Raw genomic sequence first — 26,853 nt, forward strand, 5'->3', positions numbered from 1 at the left:
CCTACCAAGCATGGAGAGAACAAACACATAGACACCCGAGGACAGGAATCAAACCCGGAACCCGGAAGTGCAAGGTGACTAAGCCACCGTGCTGTCCTGAAGGGGTCAACCTACCCCTTTTTGACTGAGTCTCCTGGTTCAGGGTCACGAATCATGGATTTGAAGGTGCTGACCCTCATGCCATACACTTCAGATTGCAATAAAAAAACCTGCATGCCATGCATATCAACACAGAATTGTCATATCCGGATTAAACCCAGTGAGGTATGCTGTTATTGGAAAACAGTCCAGTTCATTATGGGAAAAGAAACACGATACATTCCAGCTTGTCGTTGATTAATGTTCCACAGCAACATTGCCCCAAATGTGTTTAAATCCTTAATTACATCACAACCCCTGACAAGCCATAAATCACTGGAGTTTATTTGCCAGTTTGGCTTTACAGCCATCAGACCTCTGAATAATTCTCATTTATTATGAAGTCTAGACCACGGATTCGTAACCTGCACCTAAGTTCCAATTCATCTTGTATTTTGTGATCCTAAAAATAACTCAAGTGGACTCATTTCTCCTGCTTTTAACGCATTGTGCCTGGCTGCTTCCATAAAAAGGCAAAAGGAAAGTGTTGAGTTGGAACACAGGAAACATCCTCCCCTCGGTTCAGGAGGTAACTGATGACAAAAGAATGTGAGTCGTACATTCCTCCACGCTTATATCGTACATTCATGGTCGTGGCTGATGTCATGTCTTTCTCTTTTGGAGGAGGGGCGTGCCTGAAGGGCTATCACGGTAGCGTACTCGCATACTAAGTAGTATACAACAATACGCCTCGATGGGTTACCATGGTTACCAGAGAGCTCGTGTCCTACATAAACGTACTAATTAGCACTTTAAAATTTAATTATGTTCCTTTGAATTATGTAGCCGTGCGTATGGACAAATTCTTGGCATACTAGCTTCACTTACTCACTTTTTTAAGTAAGGTAGGACGCAATTTTCGGACGTCGCCCCTCGTTTAATACCGGAAGTGTGCGACGTCTCTGATTGGCTGGCCGGCGTTCCGATCGCTGTGATTGGTGGGCGGAGTGCGCGAGGGATTCCCAGCAGACCCTATTCAGTTTAAATAGAGCTGTGTGAAGCACATGGAGACACAGAGTGCTCTGGACCACAGAGACTTCACTCACTTGAGATTGTCTGGACTTTAGAAATAACGATCCTTCAACAAAATGGATATGATTTCCGGGATACAGAAGGTGAGAATCTGTGTTCTCTCTCTCTCTCTCTCTCTCTCTCTGTCTCTCTCTCTCTCTCTGTCTCTCTCTCTCTCTCTCTCTCTCATTAAAAGTATTGTTCATAAAGTTTTTAATCATAAAAATGCCATAAACAGCACTTATTTGTACTTCATATTATATTATTATGTATGGTGCAAAAACTTTCTTGGGTGTATGTTTTTATTTATAATAATTAAATGATATATAATATTTTATTATAAATTGCCATGTGCTATTGTAACTTTATAAAAAGTTGCATGCACATACTAAACTCCTAATTCCACATCTTTCACCCATTTATCAAAATAAGATTTATTGCTCAAGTCTGTTAACACAAGTAAGGAATTCTGGCTGCTCGTGACTTTCGAGCAAGGTATACAGTAGGAGTGCACAACATGTGTCACATTATAGTGAAGAACTTGTTAAGCATGAGTGAATGAACACTACAGTATTTGTAGTTTGTAGATATAAATCAGGTTGTAATAATGTTTTATATAACGCTCTGGATCACATTTGAATTATCGCATTGTGTTGCATGTGCATTACTAAACCCCTAATTTAACCTCTCCAGTTTAATTACATTCATCAAAATAAAATTTTATGCCAAAGTATGTGTACAAGGAATTTTGGCTGCTCATGGCTTTGAAGCAAAACAAACCATATGGGCATATTATTTGCAAAACATGCACAACTCATGCATATACATCTTACGTATATAATAATAGTATCTACTGTATAAGGTATAGGTATATATATACACACAATACACACTGTACAGCTTAAATAACAACTATTAAAAAAAGTCTAGATGTGTGGGACTGTGCAAACAACACTGACATTACATTATTAACTGTGCATTACATTATAGTAAGGAAATTGTGATGCATGAGTGTATGAACATTACAGGATTTGTAGATATGAATCAGGGTGTAATAACTATATAAATAAACATGTTGATGTTTCTGTAGCAGATGTGGAGAATTTTATTGATCATTTTTATTGATATGTTTTAGGAATTTAGTACTCGAAGTGAGCCAATGTTCAGTTTAAAGTAAGTTTAATATGCAATAATAAAACAACAGATGATCCTGGTGAGCTATTTGTGACTGTGATTGAATTAGGAAAAAGGCTCCTGCTGTGCTGAATAGTTTTGGTGTACACACACACATGTATATACATATAGTATATATGCATACATACATGTGTGTGTATATATATATATTATATATACACCGAATGATTTCCTATCCTTAGGCTGCAAAATTCTGCTAGCTTTAGTATGAAAGTGACTTTTGTATCCTAACGAGTTCTCTAAATTTGTCTGTGAAAATGTGAATGATCAGCATTCTTCTCTGCTGGAAGCAGTGCCCAAACAGAAGGCTGAGTCACACTGGTACAACACACAATGCACAGGAAGGGAATTTCAGAAAGGTGCTAGTGAAATGTTGGAAACTATTTTAATTGGCCTGTCAAGAGAGTCAGGTGAAAGAAAAGTGGCCGGCACTTAATAGCCACACACCAGAGGCTACATAAAGAGTCATTAATGTCGGCTGCACGTTAGAGTTCCAGAGCTTGGAGCATGTGCAATAAAGAGGCCTAAAGAATCTTAAACTTTATTCAGGTGCTTATAGGACGTAATAAAATAACTTTTTCTTTTCTCAATGTAGGAACAGTATTTTATAGTTGTTGTTTTATGAAATTCTTATATCAGGATCATTTAGTTACAAATATGATCAGAAAATTGTTTCTAAATATGTATTTGTCCTGGTGACATGGTGGGGTAGTGGTTAGCACTGTGGCCTTGCACCTTTGGGGTTTAAGATTCAATTCCCGTCCCAGGTCTGTGTGTGTGTGTGGAGTTTGCACGTTCTCGTCAGTGAGAGTGCGTTTCCTCTCGGGTTCCTCCCACAATCCAAAGACTTGCAAATTACACTAATTTCGTGTTTTTAAATTGCCCAGATTGTGTGTGTACTTGTGCGCCCTGTGATTTATTGGCGCCACATCAAGGGTGTACCATGCCTAGTACCCTCAGTCTCCTGGGATAGGCTCCAGGCTTTCCACAACCCTGTACGGGATAAATGAAGAGTATAGAGAAAAAGTATTTGTGTGTATTTATTTGTGGAAATACGACAGCACACGATCAGAGGTCTAGTGGAATCCATGCCTTGATGTATCATTACTGTTTTTGGCTCATCAATCAGAAGGTTTGGAGTTTTCTTAATGCTGAAATGCTTTCCTACTCACCACAGAGTGATGGAGTTACTATATACTGTATGTTCGCTCGCCTCAGACCATCTGGTCACTCTTCTCCCATCAACAAGGTGTTTTAGGCTGCAGACCCTCCGCACACCATTTTTTTTGTGTTCAAGTCACAAAGAGCACATTTTGTTCTTCATTCTGATGTTTAATGTGAACATTAACTAAAGCTCCTGGCTGGTATCTGTATGATTTTTATACATATTCTGCCACACGATTGGACAACAGCATAAATAAGCAGGTGTTCCTATTAAAGTGGATAGAGAGTGAGCTCAGGCTTTAACATATGCCAATTCTGTAGGTAGTTATGTTAGTTAGTTAGTTTGTTTTATCACCACTTTAGTCTTATCTCTCCATAATCATCAACCTATAGGACTCTATGATGTTTGAGTCCAAATAAGATCATATATATTTCTGGTATATATATTTCTGGTATATATATTTGGTATTTTGTTCCCTCCCTGGACCATTAAACCAAACCCTTTTGGCCAAAACCCAGAACCCAGTATTGGTGCTGATTATATATTTTCTCTCTCTCTCTCTCTCTCTCTCTCTATATATATATATATATATATATATATATATACTGTATATACAGTGGTGTGAAAAACTATTTGCCCCCTTCCTGATTTCTTATTCTTTTGCATGTTTGTCACACAAAATGTTTCTGATCATCAAACACATTTAACTATTAGTCAAAGATAACATAATTGAATACAAAATGCAGTTTTTAAATGATGGTTTTTATTATTTAGGGAGAAAAAAAATCCAAACCTACATGGCCCTGTGTGAAAAAGTGATTGCCCCCCTTGTTAAAAAATAACTTAACTGTGGTTTATCACACCTGAGTTCAATTTCTGTAGTCACCCCCAGGCCTGATTACTGCCACACCTGTTTCAATCAAGAAATCACTTAAATAGGAGCTACCTGACACAGAGAAGTAGACCAAAAGCACCTCAAAAGCTAGACATCATGCCAAGATCCAAAGAAATTCAGGAACAAATGAGAACAAAAGTAATTGAGATCTATCAGTCTGGTAAAGGTTATAAAGCCATTTCTAAAGCTTTGGGACTCCAGCGAACCACAGTGAGAGCCATTATCCACAAATGGCAAAAACATGGAACAGTGGTGAACCTTCCCAGGAGTGGCCAGCCGACCAAAATTACCCCAAGAGCGCAGAGACAACTCATCCGAGAGGCCACAGAAGACCCCAGGACAACATCTAAAGAACTGCAGGCCTCACTTGCCTCAATTAAGGTCAGTGTTTACGACTTCACCATAAGAAAGAGACTGGGCAAAAACGGCCTGCATGGCAGATTTCCAAGGCGCAAACCGCTTAAGCAAAAAGAACATTAAGGCTCGTCTCAATTTTGCTAAAAAACATCTCATTGATTGCCAAGACTTTTGGGAAAATACCTTGTGGACCGACGAGACAAAAGTTTAACTTTTTGGAAGGTGCGTGTCCCGTTACATCTGGCGTAAAAGTAACACAGCATTTCAGAAAAAGAACATCATACCAACAGTAAAATATGGTGGTGGTAGTGTGATGGTCTGGGGTTGTTTTGCTGCTTCAGGACCTGGAAGGCTTGCTGTGATAGATGGAACCATGAATTCTACTGTCTACCAAAAAATCCTGAAGGAGAATGTCCGGCCATCTGTTCGTCAACTCAAGCTGAAGCGATCTTGGGTGCTGCAGCAGGACAATGACCCAAAACACACCAGCAAATCCACCTCTGAATGGCTGAAGAAAAACAAAATGAAGACTTTGGAGTGGCCCAGTCAAAGTTCTGTCCTGAATCCTATTGAGATGTTGTGGCATGACCTTAAAAAGGCGGTTCATGCTAGAAAACCCTCAAATAAAGCTGAATTACAACAATTCTGCAAAGATGAGTGGGCCAAAATTCCTCCAGAGCTCTGTAAAAGACTCGTTGCAAGTTATCGCAAACGCTTGATTGCATTTATTGCTGCTAAGGGTGGCCCAACCAGTTATTAGGTTCAGGGGGCAATTACTTTTTCACACAGGGCCATGTAGGTTTGGATTTTTTTTCTCCCTAAATAATAAAAACCATCATTTAAAAACTGCATTTTGTGTTTACTTGTGTTATCTTTGACTAATAGTTAAATGTGTTTGATGATCAGAAACTTTTAAGTGTGACAAACATGCAAAAGAATAAGAAATCAGGAAGGGGGCAAATAGTTTTTCACACCACTGTATATGTTATACATATGTTATGATACAGAAAATGTGTGTACTAGGTATCTGTATTGCTATTTTATAAGAATCACAATTTAATAAATATCCCGATTCCGTACAATTCTGTCTAAAATTTAATATAGTTTGTTACAATTCTAAACAAACATATTAAAGTGCCCCTATTATGCATTTTGAAATATGATCTTTCATGCAGTGTGTCATGTAGCTGTATGTGAACATAAACTCAACCTTGCAAAGTTGTGATGCCGACAGTGCACGAAAAAAAAGAGTCGGCTCACATTTGCCCAAACGAGTCGTTAGCAATTTGAATCTTTTTCTGTTACGGATAAATAACATATTTGCATAATGTCCGCTAACGTCGCGAACAACTTGCTCGCCCACAAACAGTACAATTTTCACATGTGCTCCTAAACAAATATTACAATGACTATGCTATCACATCTTACAATTAACGTTACCTCACTCTTGTCAACATATGACACTTACCACCGAGAAACGTCCTGCTCCAGTCGTGCTTGTGAAATGTTTCTTGTCGATGTGCCACTTCAACCGTTTCATCGTCAGACTCAAATTAATAGGGTAAAACCGATGCCATCTTTTCTATGTAGTGATGGGTCTCCAGAGCCGTCGTTCAGTTATGGTCATGGACGTTTCTTTTTCCGACACACGCTGTAGCGGTAGACCGATCATAAAGGACCGCACCATCTGACCAATCACAGCAGCGAGGGCTCACGGAAAGGAGGGGATTAGACAGACTTAAATTTTCAAACTGCTTCACACGAGTCGTTTACGAATCATTTAGAAATGGGGTAAAATTAAATCTATTTTTGGAAAAAACTTAAGTATTTTTTGACCTTGCATACATGTAAACCTGTTTCGAGAGACTCATTAAGCAATAATAGCAACCTTTAAAATGGCATAATAGGGGCACTTTAAATACTTTGCTTGTACCTCACAGGACGCTGTGCTGCTTGTCAACAAGTAAATAGTTTAGAAAGCACCACCTGTAGTATTATTAAGGGACATTTTTTTCACATAAATTGCAAAAATATTTAAATGTCTAAATAATTTTAAAAATCTATTTTGGACCCAGTTTTGCTACACAAAAGAATCGCACTACACGACTGCATTGATTTTCCTCTTTGTCCGATAACTAGCATGCTAGGTGCTGGCAAAGCAGTTTGCTAGTCCATTAGCAAACAGCCATGATCTTGTAGCTATGTTATGCTTGTGTTAATACACAATTAATTATAGGTAGCTTGAGTAATACTTTAAAACCAAATGTACAAATAAACAGATGTTTATGTGGATTTTAAAGGATATACCTAGTATTAGATTTAGCTATCATTCACCAGCCATCATGGTATTCGCCATATCACGTTTACAAAAGGTCTTCAAAATGCTTTGATACATATTTCTGTTTAAGTAGTTTGTGGAGTCCTTTTTTAACATTTCCATTTAGGGTATTTTGGGTTATGACGTATTTGTGTTTACTTTTTTCAAGTCAATGATCTGCTAATTTTCCTGCATTATTGCTCAGATCCCATTAGTCCCGGTATTTGTGTGCTTTCTGGTCCCCCGGGCTCGCCATGACTTCTGTTAGACTCAACCATCAACCTTCTGACTCAGGCTTTCTCTCTGTTTAATTTTCTACTGTCTGGAACAACACTCGGACAGACGGTTTGCCTGCTCACAGGATACTGAGGGGTTTACGGCTGAGCTGGATGTGGAACATTTCAGATACAAGCGGCTGCTTGACTGTTGGCAAAAAAAACATTTCAGTGTCTTAATACTGTTTCGATCTCCATATTTACATATGCAGAGTTAAATATTTTTACTTTTTGGCAATTTAGGTTATGTTTCTTAAATCTACAGTTATGTAACCTTTAGGATCTGCATCAAAGCCTCTTATTTAAGTATTATAATGTCTCCAAATGGCATATTGTATGCTGTATAGAGATGAAGCGTATCCACAGTGCCAGTGTGGAGAAATGGGTGGGTTGCAACGGGAACAGCATCCGGCATTAAACCAGATTAAATAAAAACTGCAATATGAAAAAATTCTGTTGTTTAAAATATCTGTGCTCTATTTGATGAATTCCAAATTTATAAAAAAAAAGTCCATTTGGATGATAAGTCTAAAAGTTACTAAAATTATGATGTTAAAGGACTTGACAAGTTCTAAATAAGACTTTTGGCTTTTATTCAATGACGCGTTCAGTGTGAATGAACTGCCTGCACGGAGTATTATAATAATATTTATTTATTATATTATTTGTGAGGTTCATTCAGAATAAATCTCATGTATGACTGATGAATAATGACTTTGTTATTGGATTATTGTGGATACGGAGACGGAGTCTGGAGTCATTTAGCTTCTTTGTTGTACTTGTGAGTAATTCTGGGTGATGAATATCCACTTGACCTGTGTACTTTAGTGGAAACCTGAACCTCCGAACTAAACAACATACTGTAGCGGTTCAGGAGTCATCCATTACTACATGTCACAGGGCTGAAAGTGTGCCGAGTCGGTGCGAGACGAGTTAGTAACACTGACTTGTTACATGAGGATGCTGGAATCCTGAGATAATGATGCCTGCTTTTTTTATATAAGGCTTTAGTGCCATGGTTACGCGCTGTGTTGTTTTGTTCACGTTCTATTTATGATGTGATTATTATTATTATTTTACCTGACAATTAATCACAGGGCTTAAGCCGAAGTCTCTGCAGTATAAATCTTACACTCGCGCCATGGTGTGATGTATTGACTGTGGGCTTTTTTTTTGTGTGTGTTGACCGAGTGACCATTTGACAAATGGGTTCCTGAGAGAGTTGTTCTAAGCTGCTGTTGCTGCATATCTCACATTCCCATGTCCTCATTACATTGCTCATACCTGTCCTCTCATATACTCGCCTTTTCTGGACAATGGAGTGTCATTCTAGAACATAGGTGCTATTTTTGGGGTAGATCAGCAGTTAAGTGCCTGTACTCTTGCCCAGAAGGTTGTGAGAGCCATGAATGAAGTATACAAAATTATAACTTAAGACTTGTTTACAGTCGTTTAAATTTGCATTGCAGCCGCAAGGTTAATAAATAGTGCTGTGAAAAAAATGTGGTTAATCACAGATCATTCATGATTTAACAAGAGGGAGAAATTACCTTTTCGCATAGGGGCCAGGCAGGTTTGGACCGCCTTTTTTTCCTCAATAAATGAAAACGTCATTTAGTATTCACTCCGGTTACCTATGTGTAATACATTTTTTTTGATGATCTAAATCATTTAAATGTGCTAAATGTGCAAAAAAAAAAAAAAAAAAAATCTGAAATCCTTTTTCACAGCACTGTAGCTGGAGACATCCTCTGGTTTACGCATTGCACTCGCCTTAATAGACATGGCTCAAGACAATCATGTGCACACAAGCCTTTTGAATGAAGACAAAAAATTCTCTTCTTGTAGTACGAGTAGTGTTTTTAGCAGTGCGATATATTCTTTGGCAAATCTGTTGAAAAACAATTGACTTAAAGGGTCAGATGTGATTATTTATCCATGAACAATATTGAACTTGGTGGCTTCTCTTACTATTAACTACATCAATCTTAGGCCCAGTAAAAACACCAGAGGAGCTGAATTTAAAAAGCAAATTAGTCTCGGCTAGTCGATGACATTTTGCAGTATGTGTCGGAATTCATTGACATTTAACAAACTGAATTGTCGCTGTACCTGCCCAAGTATATGGTTGGAATGGGATTATGTTAGATTTTGCATAATATTAACTATTTCGTTAAATAAACAGTCCTCATATGCAAGTGTTACTCACTCACTCGCTCACTCATCGTCTATAATGTATTATTCTGTATACAGGGTCACGGGAGGCCTGGAGCCAATCCCAAAAGACTTGGGTTATGAGACAGGGTACACACTGGTTAGGGTGCCAATCCATCGCAGGGCACACACATACACACACTCACACGCTTTTTGACACACTATGGGCAATTTGGGAACGCCAATTGGCGGAAACCGGAGCACCTGGAGGAAACCCACCAAGCACAGGGAGAAGATGCACACTCCATGCACACAGACCCTGAGGCAGGAACTGAACCCGGACCCTGGAGGTGCAAGGCGACGCTGCTTAAGTCCTGTATTGTGTGCTGTTCTTTATCTGTGGGGGGACAAAAAATCTTTTTTTGGTTTTAAGGCATGAATCATCAACCATGTCCTTTAGTGTCAGAGTCCAGTCCAGTTATTGATTACTCTGCTGTAACACACATCAAACCCAGTCAAACTTAAAACGTGTTTTAAAAGAAGGAGAAGCAAAACCTGGAATAAGGTTTCAGGAAGTTGTATTGTTTTCACAGATATGTGCTGTGGAACATATAATTACCTTTGTAGAAGTGAATAGGACGAGTGTGTACTTGTCCTGCGTTTGGAAGGCTTACTTTAGCCATTTCTTTCTGGCTGGCTAATACACACAGTCAGAGTTATGGGAGACTTGGTAAATCATGTACTTGAAGGGACTTTCATCAAAGTGTGACGGCATGTTTGTCTGCACCAGTGTGAATCCATGTTATACCGTGTCTGTGTTGCTGCATTATTATTAAAGGTGTAGTATGTAACTTTTCAAAGTGTATCTAAACTCGCAGCAAATTTGTGCATACCGTTTTTGGTTTACATTAAAGGTTTTCTGGCCCTGAAATGAGCCTAAACATCACCTATAAGAAACGTGTCGTTTTTTATGTATAGCATGCCGTACTGTAGGACCGGGCGGTTAATTAAAAATGATTTAAAACAACATTCAGAACCTCAAATCGATGTAATCTTGCCCAGTTGTAACATTTTACATAAAAAACCTACTATTGCACGTGTAGTCACATGACTCCATCCATTTCAATCCATTATTTGGAAAATTAAATCTCACCGTTAATAGTTAATATATCTACCATACAAACTTAGTTATTGAACTATGACACCTAACCATTTATTAATCCTAACTAAGGTAGAATTTTCACTTCATCACAATACTGAGCACTAGGGTGAAGCTTCTTGCGTGAAATAATAATAAGGTTCCATTGCATTTCACTGCGCAGTTTACTTTCACAGGCTCCTGGCTTTAAGTATTATAAACTGCTCCTTTAAGTCTCCTAAAGATCCATATAGTAGCGGTTTAGTCCGACTGAAATTAACCTAGCACTGTACAACAAATGCCACATGGACAGTGTAAAAGAAATATAGAGCCCCCATTATGTGTGCTGTTTGGATTTTGTAAACATATCACGGATGAAAATTATTACCCTCTTGTACTGCAGTAATTATAGGCTATCATTCAACACTTTCATAACTCATAACATTCAAAGACGAAAAAAGCCAGAGCTCATCTTTAATGCAAACTGACGGCATGATTTATTTACATTTATATGTGGAGAATTCATTGCTTTACCAGAGGAGTTTGATAAACCATGAAATTCAAATCTAATTAATATCAGTATTTCTAGTGTTGAGACCCTGAAACTCACAAAATGGTTTTTCCTTTATTCTCTGAATTCTCATTTTCTCTCTCTCTCTCTCTCTCTCTCATTTTTTGCCTTTGTCTTTTTTCTCCCAGATGTCAGTGGGGCAGCCGCCAGCGGGAAAGGGTGCGGCGTGTCTGACATGTAAAGGGATCTGCTCTGGATTCCAGCCACATTCCTGGAGGTGATTTACTCTCTCTGCTAAAAACGTAAAGAAAACGAGGACATGAGGCTCTCTAACCCTCCATTCTCCTTTTCCCTTGATGTTTGGGGAATGCTCCGCTCGCCTCACCACTTGCGTGTTGTAGCCGTTGTGGGCGTCTCTGTTTACATTTCCTTAAGCCTGAAAGATGATTTGTAGCAAATAGGCAGATGGGTCGAAGCTCGCTGTATTGTTTTTTAAAGGGCTTTGCACTTGATATGATATATACAGAGCGCCGCTAAGTGCACATTATTTAAGCTGTTCATAATACAAATGCATTTTGTTGATTGATCCAAGCTTTGATAGCAATGTGCTTTCCAGGCCCACAAATTCATAGTAACAAATCATGTTTTTTTTTTGTTTTTTTTTAAACATCCTTTATCAAGCCAGGGCAGCTTTTTGTTTTTTCTTTCTTTTTACAATGCTAACAATTTCAATATTTGTCTTTCTTTAGAAAAGCTTGCACTCAGTGTCGCTGCAGCCAAGAAGACCATGCACCCAGCTCAGACCTCCAGGATGACCATAAAATGGGCCAATTATTAGCATATTCCAAATATGCCCACCTGACCGCCAAAGTGAAAGGTGGAGAAGGCCTGAGGGTCTACAAACGCAACCGCATGATCATCACCAACCCTGTGGTGTCTCGCAAAGACCCCACCTTTAACACCATCACATATGACTGGGCCCCACCTGGCCTGACTCAAAAACTGGTGAGAAATTATCAAAAGGTTTTATATTGACGCAGATTAAGAGTTACACCAAGTTTAAGTGGAGGAAATGTAGACATGTAGTTGGACAGAGCTCCTAGACAAACACTTTAAGAAACCCAAGAACTTTCTAAAGAACCCATAAGGAACTCTTTCTATAGGAGTGCCTAGTTATACGCCTAGTTTGCATAGACTCAAGACCATTCATGCCTTCCTTTGAATAAATTCTGTATGGGAAAGATGAGCTTTCTGATTGGTACATTCATAAAATATTTTGGACTTTTTCCTGTTGGTTTCCTGGATTTTTTTCCTTGAAGCTTCTGGTAAGCATGCTCCATTCTTTCAGAGTTCATATTCAAAGCAGTACTGATTGCACTATATGATTATCCAGTATTTTCATCGTTCGAGAGAAGAAATCTAATAGCGTGTTTGAGGCTACAACTGTTCCCTGTGAACCTTTATTTTATTATACACATCGTCCTCTGGCTGAATAACAAGTTGTTGGGTTTCACTTGACCAGAACGAATGGTAGTTGTTTGGTATCAGGGGAACAGAATGATATCTGCTGATCATTGGAATAATCTGGCACTCTAAAATGCGGGAACGAGCCTGACCTTTTCTCCATCGCGATCACTCTCTGTCACTGCCTGCACCTATTCTTATACAGAGCTTTAATTCGCCCTGGCCAGACTTCTCTGGCGTTCCAGTCGACTTTAATGCAGTGATTAGTCCTGCCAGAGGCACCGTATGTGGCTTTAGTTTTTGGGTGGGGTGGCGATCTGGAAATAAGCCTTTGGCTTTACTGTTCCGCTCTGGGCTGCCAGCGAGCGTGTCCGCTGTGTGCCGAAGCAAGGAACGTTCATTTCTCAAGGGGGATGGCTGCCTGTTTTTCTCAGCCATCTGAGAACCTCCGGAAACCTAGCGTGTAGTAGGGAGCTTTTGTTTTCTAAAGTGAGTCTGGCAGGTACGCTGCGGTGGAGCTTGGAATTATGGTTTGCCTATTCGAGACAGATGAGAAGGTCTGTACAGGACTACAAGTTCTATCAACATGTTTTTCCAGTGGTTTAAGGAGTGTGAATCTGAACCAGGCTTGCCTTAATGACCGCTTCAGGGTGACTTTTGTCTTACTTCGTGCTGTGCCGTGGCTTTTGTTGCAGTAATTAGGATTGTCTCTCCGAGTTCATTGCACCCGTCTTCTAAAGTACTTAAAGAACTGTAGCGCTATTGTTCTACTTAAACAGGCTCTATACAGAGCGGGCATGTTTTCTTTTAGTGGGTTTAGGAATATCTGCGGTCGCTTTTAAGATGGCTTTAGAAGTTTACGATGCCAGGCGACGACCGTGGCACAGCCCGTGGCCTCGGGAGTTTAGCGTAAAGCGTAGAGAAGCACAGTGAATTGCCACCTGTTTCGAATTAACATATAGAAAACCAATGTTTGTGTGTAGCTGTCCAACTGGCTAAACGGATGCAAATTATCCACTTATTCTAAGGCGGCTGCTAAATTTCCTCCACTAAAGTGTTCCTTTACAGTTAGGCCACAAAGTAGTCTGTTGGCAAGAACTACTGTAGGCTAGGAAGCCTGCTGCTGAGTAAGCAATCTTAGTCTCTCTTAGGTAAACAATGGTTTTCAACTACTGACAAACAGATACTTGAATGAATCATGATTTTTTTTTTCGTTCGCTCGACAATTTTGTCCAGTTAAGCAGTGTAGGAGACTAGCATGGAACTACTGTAAACTAAAATGTTCTTATCTACTTATGAACTGGGTGACCATACTTAGATTTCTGATAAGGAGAATGAAAATTAAAACTACGATTTATTCTCTGCAATAGAAAAGAGTTAAAATTCAACTCCAGAAGTAAATACACATGTAGGATGTATCTAAGGAGGATCAGAAATGAACAATACAACTGGCAAGATTTCACAAAGAGGGATTTAGAGAGCAGGGTATAAAAAAACTAATTTATTAGACTGCACACAGAATGCGCGCACAAATGAAGGAAACAAAAGAGTGATAAAAGAAGGCTAGGGATCGGAATGGAAGCAAAACAAAGGCACATGATCAGGACTTAAACTACAGCATGTGGACACAAGAAAAACAAGCACTCATTGCACATTATAACTCAGACTGAAAGAGGGGATTTTTGACAGTTTAAATTCTCTTCTGCTCCCTCCCTTCTCTGAGTTCTCTTCAGGCTGGATTATGCTCAACCCATCTCTTGCATTTGTTTCCTTTAGCCTGCCAAGTTGTTGTTATTTCTATATAGGAGTTTGGTAAACCATTAAACCAAAAAGTCCATTTTTTAGGACTTGAAGAATAGAGTGGCTGTCCTGGGCTTCCTCAAGGATCTGTATTTGGCCCCTTGAACTTTTTTTCTAAATCTACCAAGAAGCTCGTTTTAAAAAATTTGTCATATATTGGCTGTTTAATGTCTCTTAAACTCTTAAAAGTAAGGATGCTGGGTCTCCTGTATGAACAGCTAGCTTGTCTCATTTATTTTTATTTTTATAATAGTCCCTCTTTTTTTTATTTTTATCATTACTAGCTAATACATTTAGCTTGATCTTTCAGGAATTTTGTACGATGTGGCTTGTAAAGCTTTTACAACTCCAGGATTGAAAGGTTTTTCATGAGCGAATCTAATATATTTTCTCTTCATGGACCAGGCCATGCAGTATATGGAACTTCTCCCAGAGGAAAGGAGGCCCGTGGCTGGCACGGAAGGGGCGCTGCACAGGCGCAGGCAGTTGATGAGGCAGCTCCCAGCCTACGATCAGGACCCATCACAGTGCCACAGCTTGTCGGAGGCTGAAGTCAAAGCCATGGCTCAGTTTGTACAAAGTTATAAGGAGGAGGCGTTGGGAGTCGGGGAGGTAGCGCTGCCAGGAGAGGGAGGAATGTCTAAAGACAGTAGTGGAAAACAGAAGAATGAGAAAGAACAGCCAAACCCAGAACCCACCACCAACGGCACACTGGAAGAGAATGGCAAGAAGGGTGAATATGTAAGTTTGACTGACACACACAAAAACACACACGCACAGGAAGACTGGTTCTTTTATTTTTCTTCCATGCCAGTAGGAAAAAAATGCTAATTTGTCATTCTGGAAAGACTGGAAAACTCTTAATTTGTTCAAGATTTTTGGACAGCAAGTTTCCAAACATTTATCATTTATCTTCATCAATCCCTCTCCCTCTCCCTCTCTCTCTCTCTCTCTCTCTCTCTCTGTTTCTCTCTCTCTCTCTGTCTCTTTCTCTCTCATTAAACATCCAGTGTCAGCGTTTTAAGAACATTTACAGCCAATATTTCTCTCAGCCATGTGAGACTGTGGTGTTCTGGGAATTAACTGTGATGCTCTGGGAATTAAAATTAGAGCTTAAAGTTTCCGCCACATGCTTTTTAGATGCGAAAATAGATAATGCGTCTATGAAGGGGTTTGTAGGGTCATGAAAATCCTGGAAAAATCCAGGAATTTATAATTTATGTTTTGCAGACCTGGAAAAGTATTGGGAAAATAAAGGGTATCAGGACATTTTGAAAAAGTCATGGGATGTTTTAGTTTTTAATCAACATTGAAAATAGGTTTTAATTAAACTGGTCACTTAAGTGTGTGTGTAATCAGGTGTGTGTGTGTTGTACGTGTTCTTCCTGAAAGCAGGTTCATCTGGCACACTGAGATTGTACAGTAGCTGCTCGTCTTTTACACAATTACCGTAACAGGACGTCCCTGAGCTTTACACAAACACTATATTATATTAGTAAGGAAAACTAACACAACAGTTCACAAAAAGTAATTAATTGTGTCCTTTTAATACAAATAATTAACCTTTATTGGAAAGCATATTGTACGTCTTACACTGCAAGTAAATATCAAGTTTGTAGGTTAAAAACTTACTTGCAAAACAAAAACCTTTGCTTCAGAATGAATAAACTTTTCACTTAAGCTCCAGTCAATCACAGACTGGAGGAGGGACAATATCAGCCAATCAGAGACTGGAACCGGGTACATTCTGACTGCCTTTTGATTTGATTGATTTATTGATTGAATTGCTCTCGCCTTCTAGTGCTGCTAGTTATGCTTCACAGTTGTGTGTTTATTCATATTGTTATTATTTTATAATTAAGAAAACATAATTAATGTAATAAATGTTATAATTAGCAAAACCATGAAACACTTTTAGGATATATGATATCATACATTATGTTACGATTTAATATCACTTTTACTGTAGATTTATAATGTATTTGCTGGACAAAGTAATGACTAAATGAACAAGTACGTATCTGGTCGTAGTTGTAGCTGATATTTTAGTCTGAGTAACAGCTTGTCAAGCTCACTATTGTTTGACCAGATGGAAAGTTAACCATGCAGCTTTATTAATAATAATTTTGTTATGTCCAAACCACCTCAATCTGGCCTCTCTAACTTTATCTCCAAAACTTCTAACGTGGGTTGTCTCTCTGATAAACTCATTCTTGATCCTATCCATCCTTGTCACTCCCAAGAAGAACCTCAACATCTTCAGCTCTGCTACCTCCAGCTCTGCCTCCTGTCTTTTCTTCAGTGCCACTGTCTCTAAGCCGTAGAGCATCGCTGGTCTCACCACTGTCCTGTACACCTTTCCTTTCATTCTCGCTGAATCTCTTTTGTCGCACAACACACCTTACACTTTTCTCCACCCATTCCAACCTGCCTGTACCGGCCTCTTCACCTCCTTTCCACACTCTCCATTGCTCTGGACAGTTGACCCTAAGTACTTTAAGTCCTGCACTCCTTTACCTCTGCTTCGTGTAGCCTCCCCGTTCCACTTAGGTTTCTCTCATTCACACACATGTATTCTGTCTTGCTATGGCTAACCTTAGCAATTTTCTAGATTTTGCTCCACCTGTTCCCTGCTCAAGCTACAAAGCACAATGTCATCTGCAAACATTATAGTCCATGGAGACTCCTATCTAACCTCATCTGTCATCCTGTCCATCACCAGAGCAAACAAAAAGGGGCTTAGAGCCAATCCTTGATGCAGACACACCTCCACCTTAAACTCTTCTGTCACACCTACAGCACATCTCACCACTGTCTTACAGCTCTCATACATGTCCTGCACCACTCTACCATACTTCTCTGCCACTCCAGACTTCCTCATACAACACCACAGCTCCTCTCTTGGCACCCTGTCAAACGCTTTCTCTAAATCTACAAAGACACAATGCAATTACCTTTTCTGTACTTCTCCATCAGCATCTTCAAAGCAAATACTGTATCCGTTGTACTCTTTCTAGGCATAAAACCATATTCCCAAAGCTTTATTGTATGGCTCATTTAAGGTCCTACACATTATATTTTTCATTAATTGTTAATATGATCTTTAGGGTCCTAATGAAAAGTTTGTATTATACGTTAATTAAAAATTCAAAAGGATTGTGTAAAAAAACCACTACTTTTACCTGGTAAAAACTAGCTCTGTTCTCAGCAACCTGTTTCAGTACATGCTAATTTAAATGCTCATGACCTCTGCTGAGCCCGCCCCCCCCCCCCCACCGTTCTGTGGGGCGTGACACGTGGGGTATAGCCACGGAAGTGTAGTCCAGTGCGGGCAATGCTTCGGACTGCATTACCCACAAAGCATTGCCACAACACAGTGCTTTGTGGGTAATGCAGTCCAAACTGGAAAACTATGGATTATAGAGCCCGTCTGTTTTCTTCAGTCGTTTTTGGTTTGATTTAAATACGGAACCTACGCGGAAGTTTGTAATATCGCCTGACAACGCAGAAATTAAAAGAATGGACATGATCGACTCGATTTGTCCTTCTCATCACTGCATGTGCATGAATTAACGGGCTGTTGCGCTGCCGCGAGCAACAACAACAAAAGCAGAGAAGCTTACTGAGAGAGATACGGACACGATGTGTTTACTGATGTGTTTACATGACTTCTTAATCTTCGACAGACATCGTTATAAACCATCTAACGTAACAGAGGTAAGCATAATATAGTTTTCCGACTACGTACACAGTTTGCAACTAGACAATCACCTTAATGCATTGTTTATTATAAACGTGCGATTAGGGATTATATAGAGACGGATGTACACAGAGAAGAAGCCATAACCATGTTCTATGAGAGTATAAGTTAACTTACACTTCACATTCATCGTGATTATTAGAAAAGGCGATCTGCAAAGAGTCATAGTAAAAGGAATTACTCACTGAGCCTGGTGAAGATGAAGCAGGAACACGAAGCGTTAGTACAGATCCGATTTTTAGGAGCAGCTTCCTAGTAAAACCTGCTTTATATTGACCCGCGTTTATAAAGCAGTCTGGTGAAAAATGATTATCGCAAACATGAATGCATTTAGGTAAATCAGCGGGGACGTTAGCTTTAAAAACTAAATTCAGCCACTGCCTCCTCAGTGGCTCAGATACCTAACCCTAGGTAGGTACCCTAGGTCACTAACCCTAGGTAGTGAATGACGACTGCTGTGTTCGCTATTACACCCAACAACTGTACACAACACTCGCTTAGGCGTCATTTTGCTCCAGCGGCGAAAAAACAATGGCCGACAGCGTCTTCTCACTCGGGGCGGGTTTTTGCTAATACACCAGTGTCAATCAACTTGTGTAGGAACGCCCTCTTGTGGTGTGGCGTCACAAGGCAAGGCTTTTGCGATTGGCCTGATTTCAGAAGGGGGATGTTACTGTAATAAACGAAAAGAAAACCACTGGGCGGCTCTTTATCATCGTAGAGTGGTTGTGTACGCACTCTCCTAACACACAGTTCAGTCCAAACAGCTTAAAATAGTGCATGTAGTGCTGTATGACCCCTTTAACATTATGCCTCTGTAATTGCCACAGCTCTGCACATCTCCCTTGTTCTTAAATATCGGCACTAATACACTTCTCCTCCATTCCCCTGGAATCCTCTCACTCTCCAAGATCTTGTTCAACAAACTAGTCAGAAACTCTACTGCAACCTCGCCTAAGCACTTCCATACCTCCACAGGTATGTCATCAAGACCAACAGCCTTTCCACTCTTCATCTTCTTTAACACCCTCCTCACCTCACTCTTAGTGATTTTTGCTACTTCCTGCTCCACATCAGTCACAACTTCTACTCTTCTATTCTCTTTCAATTTCCTCATTCATCAACTCCTCAAAGTACTCATTTCATTACTCTCTAGGCATCTGTCAGTACATTTCTGTCCCTAGCTGTCTCCCTGATCACCTTAGCTGTAGTTGTCCAGTCAACTGGAAGCACCTCCTGACCACCCATAGCCTGTCTCAATTCCTGCCTGAAGACTACACAACATTACTCCTTTTTCAACTTCCACCACTTTGTCCTCTGCTCTGCCTTTGTCCTCTTCACCTTCCTCACCACCAGGGTCATTTTACACACTACCACCCTGTGGTGTCTGCCTACACTCTCCCCTACCAATACTTTGCAGTCACTGATCTCTTTCAGATTACAACGTCGACACAAGATGTAGTCTACCTGAGTGCTTCTTATTTTAAGAAAGTAAAGAATGCAAATATATTCAATACATTTTTACTTGCTAAGATAAATTTTTTGCAGTGTGAAAGTAAAATAAAAAGAGAACTTGTAGCCGGGTTAACCAGATGTTTTCTAAAGTGTAGAGGCACACTAACTTGCTACGTGCTTTAAATTTACTTCTGTGCTGCCTGGCCAAAAATAAAGTCACATACTTTAATATTTCATTTTACGACTTTAGCTTTGATTGCGACACACAATGTGCTGGTCATTTCACTTTTGAAAAGGATTCCTCATGCTCCCAGAACCACTCTTTCACAATTTGAGTTCTGGAATATGCCTGTGCTATCAGGGAAGAAAAACTCCATAGATGTGATACCCTGGTCATTTAGTACATTCAGGTCATCAGTTGACTTCATTTTATTGCCACATCACATTCTAGACCTGACCAACTGAAGCAACCACATATCATAAGACTGACTCCATGTGTGCATCGTTTCATGTACTTCCCTTTTCACTTTGATGCATCAGTGCTCTGGAATAAGGTCAGTAGTTTAATGGTTATGCTTCTTACTGACTAGTGGTTTTCTTATGACCACACGGCTCATGTCCCCAAGTTATTGTGACAAATTCTAGACTTCACTTAATGTTGGCTTATCGATGGAAATATCTGGTTTTGTGTATCTTGTGCTAATAATGCCTGTTGCTGTGTAAGCAAATCTTCTGTTTTAAAGAGAGAATGATTGCTGAATAGTGCCCAGAGAACTCATGCAACAAATTCCACCATCCCTAACTGTTATAATCTCATTACAGAAGTGCTGGTCTGCCTGGAACTAGCTAAACCCAGATTTATGCATAGGGACTTAATGGCATAATTATCCTCCCTTTTTTTCCCCTCTATTTCTCAATTCAAAACTTTGTTTTTTTAAATTCCAAGGTAGGATTTGCTCAGCACGTCTTGGCAGACAGTTTGCTTTACAATTGATGTAGGATACGATCCAAGAATACAGCGTGTGCGTGCGTGCAGTTGCTCATTGCTTGGGATTTGAACTCTAACCCTTATGGTGTTAATTTAGCCTAAAACAATGATTTAACAGTAATTCACTGAGCTACTACACCGCTCCTCCAGTTTAAAAGTATTATCTTAGAACTGCTGCAGAGTATGCCCAGGGTCTACGCCTAAAGTGATCTACGATCTGATCTTTACAGTCAAAAGGGTTCATTAAACATGATTTTTTTAGTTTTCGCCCAGACAGAAGATAGTGATTTACCCTTTACAGTTTTTGTCTAAATTAGTGTGGGTCTTAGGTTTGCCTTGCTAGGGTGCATTTATAGGCTTGTAAAAATCTCAGTGGTTCTTTGTCTTGAATCTTAAATGCTGCATGGTATTCCCGTTTGTTTCCTGCCCATGCTCAGATTCTTCGCTTTAGGGAATTACGTGTTTGTGAGGTCATGTTTTACGACAGAGCGAACAAATAAAACGTTCAAGGTTAATTGAGGTTTCCTGTGTAGATCGAGTGTTATTCAAAACACATGCAAAAGGAACACTGGATGCACAAGCTTGAGTTCAGTGCTGGTGTTGTTGTCGCCACAGTTTTGTCTGATTTGATGTACAGTAAATGATGGCAGTGCTGAGGGGGTTCTCTAAGGTTCTTTATGAGAGACATACATAAGTAAGCTGTGATGCTTCTGGATTTCCAGAAACATTCAAGTGGCGTTTGCACAAAGGTTGTTTTTTTTAATGGAAATCTGAGACTGATCCAATCAGAGCCAATCTTTTCGCACAAGAGAAAAACAAACATTCAGCACGAAATTCCAGCTGAGCGGCTCGGCAGATTGCTATTCCAGACATGATACTGAATGCTGTACAGTAATCGTGCTGACTCGTCACAAGTAAACCACAACAGCTCAGATACACCTAAGGCCATGACATATGATTCACCTCATTTTTATTTTCATCAGACTGTTCTTTGTTTCCCTCTTCCCTGTGGATGTGGGCTCTTGAAAGAGATCGCTCATCGCATTTGGATAAAAAATAAAAAAAGGATAAAAGTCGTTCATGCTAGAGATGGGAAGAAAATCGATCGAGTTATGAATTGAGTTTTTTTTTTGGTTTGGTGATTCACATATCAGCATATTCACGACTTTATATTCGATTTTTTTATAATAGAGATGAACAGAACTGACTGGTTTTTCTGTTTAAGTGCCTAAGACTGCTGATCAGCCAATTAGCCTCAGATATCACTGATTCTGTACTGAGCACTGAGCTTCCAAAGGGTGCAATAGAAACGTGTTTTTATGGCATTATATTATAAACAATTGTGTGCGATCAGAGTCTCTGATCTGCCTATATAAAAAAAACAACAACAAAAAAACAATTCTGTGCGTCAGAATCCCGGTGTACCCGTGCGCTCACTGTCAAGGAGGCAATTAAGGTGGTACACTCTGAACTATCTATACATTTTCATCCTGTTTAGTCTTTGTTAAACGCTTGTATTTGAAGTTATTTTATATTGTCTAAATGCTGCGCTTGGTTTTTAAGTGAGAACAAATATTATAAGGACCGGGCTTCATTTAATTCATCGTTATATTTTTTTAAAGGTTTAAAATTGTAACAAAACCTGGGAAATATTTAATATCGAATTGGGATATTTAGAAAACTGTGATACACCTAGGTAGGATAGGTACACCTACTGTACAGCTACCGTAGGTACCGTGATAATATCGTATCGGGTGGTGACAGGTGAGTCCCAAGCTTTAGTGAATCCTGACAAAGGGAGCAGTGTTGCAGGAACCCATTTACAGAATTATGAAGCAACAAGAAACAGAGAACAGTCTGGGAAGTCGAAGAAATGAAGCACAGTTCCATGTGTCACAGTAGGCTTGATAAATAGAAAGCGACCATGGGTGTAACTTTTTCATTTATCCTGACTGGAATCATTTAGTTTGAGCAATTTAACTAGTTTAAATCTACAATTCAACCCACAACAGAATGATGCAGGCTTTAGATTTTGAATGAGAATAAGTTCTATCTATTAGAAAGAGTTAGGAAGGTGTGTCATCCTTCATCAATAAACTGGCTTTTACGATGCACATTAACTAATTGCAGGACCACATAGAGTACAAGAGCAGAACAATGTGTCCACGCACACCCATAAACCCTCACTCATGTGTTACTGTACAAATCTGAAGACCTTCCTACTTGATTTATTATAGATACACAGAATTTCATCGGTGCATCACGTTTTTTTTCGACGTCTTCCTCTTTTAACCTTTTATTTAAGGAAGGATTTTTTTTTTTCCTTCGTGAGGAGTCAGTTCGAATCTGAAAATAATTACATCTCGAAGAACATCTGTGCTTGATTTGTGTTTTTATCATAACAGGAATGCTCTGTTTGGGGCATGTGGGATTTTAGCCTGACAATGTGGCTTTGATTATCCTCCCAGGAAATTTGGATGAGGACCTAATTTAACCTTTCAAATATACACTTTAACAACTCTTCTCCAAAGCCAAGTGGAAGTACAGAAAATAATGCTGATTAACCCACACGCCAGTTTTTCATTATTTAATTGTAGTAGTCAGCTAGGTGCCTCCTGTGCTGTGTGCTCTTAAATTGTATATGTCTGCCTGTTTTCCAGCTTTCTTTTTTTCCCCCCCTCTGCAGCACTGTAGCGGCTGCGGGCAGTTGGCAGCCCCGGACAGTCCCGTCGTGTATGCCGAGAGAGCGGGATACGAGCGCCTCTGGCACCCCACCTGTTTTGTGTGTGCGGAGTGTGGCGAGGCGCTGGTTGATCTGGTGTACTTCTGGAGGAAAGAGACGCTGCTCTGTGGCCGGCATTACTGCCAGAGTCTAAAGCCGCGCTGTCCCGGTTGCGATGAGGTAATCATGTATTTCAGACGCATTGAACCCTAATCACACGAATGATAACAATATTTACCCATAATACATTTCTCAGATACTAGCACTTGCTTTTAGTCATGCTGCTATATATGGCCGTATTTACAAAATAAATGTTAAAAACCCAAGTTAGCCCTCAGTAGTAGGTCTTTAAAACTTAACACATAGGAAAATAAGGGGTGGGGTGGGGTGGGGTAGGGGTGGGCGGTAGATCAAACCTACAGTATGGCTTGTGATTGAATTTTCTTGTGAATGAAGGCATTGACATTTACAGAAGAATATTTCAGACCCAGTTCTATAAGACTGCAGTAAACAAATCCGAATGATGTAGTAGCCCGTACGTCTGCGAATGACGATCCTGGAGCCCAGTGCAGTCGTTCCCGTCAACATTCATTGAATGTAACGCCTGATCCTTGAAAATCGACAGATAACTTGTCGCCAAGTCAAGGGAAAGATGCATCTGTCGGTGGGAACTGTACTCACAATCATTCACCAAAACCACTTGCACATTACAGGAACTCGGCTGGGAGTTATTGCAACCTCTTCTGTAAAGCCCTGACCTCGATCCAAGCCATTTCCACATGTTTGAGTTTCTAGGAGGCTACAGACCTGAAGCAGGCAGGCCGGTCATGGCCGCAAACACTAGTGAAACTCTGGGATAAATGCATTAGTGTAGCCGGGGATTATATAGAGAAATAAAGGGGGGGTTTTACTCTCAGAACTGTGCTCTGTTATTCTTCACAATCAAAAAGCCTCACGCGAGCCATTTTAGGATATGGGAGTGCAGCTGAACACGCCTCTTTCCAAAAGGGGTGGAGCTAACTTCCAGTAAGAGTGAATATAAACCTAAGCCTTTCATGCAAGCATTTTAAAATGAGCAATTTTCAATTCGTTAAGTTTTGTCCCCATATTTGGGTTGGAATGAGAAGCTGTTTGATTTTGATTGTTACCACTTGACTCCATTTTTTTTTATCATTATGAGATTCGCTGTCTTGTTTACCCAGATGTTGCAGATTGAGATAAAGACAGTGAACTTTGAAGACCTTTAACCTAAGACTAGAAATCTGACAAAAGTGAAATCCTAACCTCTATATTTCCCTCTTTCTTTCTTTCTTTCTTTCTTGTTCTTGCTGTCGTGCTCATGTAGCTGATCTTCTCAGAGACATGCCATCAGGAAAATGGCCAGACCTGGCATAAAGAGCATTTCTGCTGCTGGCAGTGTGGCCAGAATCTCCGCGTTCAGTGCGGCTGCACCAAGAAACCCCAAAAATGAAAGCGCCGAGCCATCGATTCGGTTTGCTGCGTGGAAGCAGAAGGCCAGTTTGGATTCATGGCATTGTTTTTTTTTTTTGTTGTTGTTGCAAGTTTTTCCCACCCTTGATGTGCCATCCAGACTGTATTTCCCTACTATATATGAATTAGAAATAGAAATAGAAAATGACGTCACACCATTACATTAAACATTGGTGGCAGTTATATCTAAGTAAAAACGTATGTCTATGTTTAAAAAGAGTCAACTTTTCTTTAGCAGAAAGTGAGTGTTTGTAATAAAATGGCTTTCTTTTTTTCTCCAAAGCTTCAAAACGGCGGTTTTAGTACATTACTGATGATTAGAAAACAGAGCGACCCACGCCCTACTGTTTAGAGAAAAGCCATACTGCACTAACGTGTCACGTCATTCTCTAACGCGGTCATGGGTGCAACTTGGCTGAGAACGGAGCTGATGTGATGAACAGGATGGACCTTTAGGCCTGTGAGCGTTTTGCATTGTACGTCTGGTTAACGCAGAGCACGTACTGTAGATGACTCACAGATAAAAGAATGAGGGTTTAACACATCGATAAGAACATGAGCTCAAAGCATGAAGTGACACCGTTGTTATTTCTTTATCTTCACTGGGTGAGAGAAGCAAGGAAAGAGATGAAGAAAATGATTAGCGCTAACTGTGCGAGGCGGTGGTTCTGGACGTGAAAGGGAAACGTTCCAGCTTCCTTTCTGCCAGCTTAGCTGTGTGAGCGGGAGTTTCACATGCAGCCATTTGCTGGTGTTGTCAGAGATAAAACAGATCCTGTCTCGTATAGACACATGGGTAAAGAGTTCACGGAGTGAAAGCGGCCTACGCGTGAGGGTGTTTAATGCAAGTGTGTTTGTAAATATTTCATAGCCCTGTCACTTATTGGTTCTAATGGTGGAGGAGTGTGAAGCGATGTGTCTGGCCCCACTTTATACTAAGTGTCCTTAAGTATTATGTAAATAATTACCCCGGACTTTATGTAAGTGCAAATTATTAAACTGAAGCACTTGTTTTAGATTTATATATGTTAAAGTACTAGTTAAATATTTGGGCGGAATTTGGGTACATCTCTTAACATTTTTATTTAAGATGATATACTCTATGCTCATACATGTCATTAACTAATCAGCAAGTCTATAGTAACTCAACTAATCACTCTTTACAACCACAGTGAGCAGAAAAGCATCTGACACTTTGAACCGTGGGGTACAATAGAAGAAGAAGATCCCTTCATGTTCCAGTTTCGGTGAACCCATACCCACCCTGTATAGCCTCAAATTACTTTTCTTGGCTGGCAGAAGTGGAACACAATGTGGTCTTCTTTGGTTGTAGCTCATTTGCCTTAATGCATGATGTGTGCGTTGAGATTCTTTTCCAGTTCTGTTTAAAGAGTACAGATGGTTGAGCATAAAATCCCAGGAGATCAGCGCCTTCTGAAAAGCTCAAATCGTACCATCTGCTACTAACAACCATGCCATGCAACTATGCAACATGTGGCAGCTTTAAGTACATCATCAACTGTATAGTACTAAAGGACACTTAAAGGGATCGCTCTTTTCAACTTTTCAACTTTTCTATTTTTTTAACTCAGTCTTAAATTAAAATTGAGGTGCATATAAATACATTACAATAGGTCCTGGTTGTTATAAATATTCCTGCTCTGCACACTGACTGTGAAGTTTGTCGTTAATACAATGTAAGTAATCTGAGCCAAATTCCTCAACCCTTGTTCCGTGCAAGAATGCATTCCAAATTCCAGCTGAGATACTCGTTCAGTTGCATCCCTACTGAACTAAATCAAGTATGTTTAGTACAAATTCTCTTTTTTTGTCCCCAGGATGAAACATATGGTTAAGTCTGTTTAGCTATAAAAAGAGTTATATTTGTACTAAATAAATGATAATTTGCATAATCATGCATGCAATCATTGAAATGCATTTTTTTGCACAGAACGACGGTTGAGGAATTTGCTCCTGATTACTTGTGTTGTATAAACTTGTGTATGCAGAGCGGAAAA

The 26,853-nt window shown here is 39.8% G+C and overlaps 1 protein-coding gene across 1 annotated transcript; it reads left to right on the forward strand.

The window, feature by feature from the left end:
* The first annotated feature begins 1,158 nt into the window (after positions 1-1,158).
* lmcd1 (LIM and cysteine-rich domains 1) lies at positions 1,159-26,515 on the forward strand. The gene is made up of 6 exons (XM_053484551.1): positions 1,159-1,253; positions 11,344-11,432; positions 11,905-12,160; positions 14,825-15,160; positions 23,309-23,524; positions 24,690-26,515. Exons 1-6 carry the CDS (start codon positions 1,227-1,229, stop codon positions 24,813-24,815), a joined length of 1,050 nt encoding a protein of 349 aa, XP_053340526.1. The 5' UTR covers positions 1,159-1,226; the 3' UTR covers positions 24,816-26,515.
* Positions 26,516-26,853: the final 338 nt, after the last annotated feature.

Source organism: Clarias gariepinus, chromosome 23, assembly GCF_024256425.1.
Source record: "Clarias gariepinus isolate MV-2021 ecotype Netherlands chromosome 23, CGAR_prim_01v2, whole genome shotgun sequence".
NCBI lineage: Eukaryota > Metazoa > Chordata > Actinopteri > Siluriformes > Clariidae > Clarias > Clarias gariepinus.

Excerpts from the sequence above, each read along its gene's own strand:
- lmcd1 (XM_053484551.1), top strand. The coding sequence starts at position 1,227 with ATGGATATGATTTCCGGGATACAGAAG. Across the intron at positions 1,254-11,343 it reads TGATTTCCGGGATACAGAAG|ATGTCAGTGGGGCAGCCGCC; the intron begins GTGAGAATCTGT and ends TTTTTCTCCCAG. Across the intron at positions 12,161-14,824 it reads CTGGCCTGACTCAAAAACTG|GCCATGCAGTATATGGAACT; the intron begins GTGAGAAATTAT and ends TTCATGGACCAG.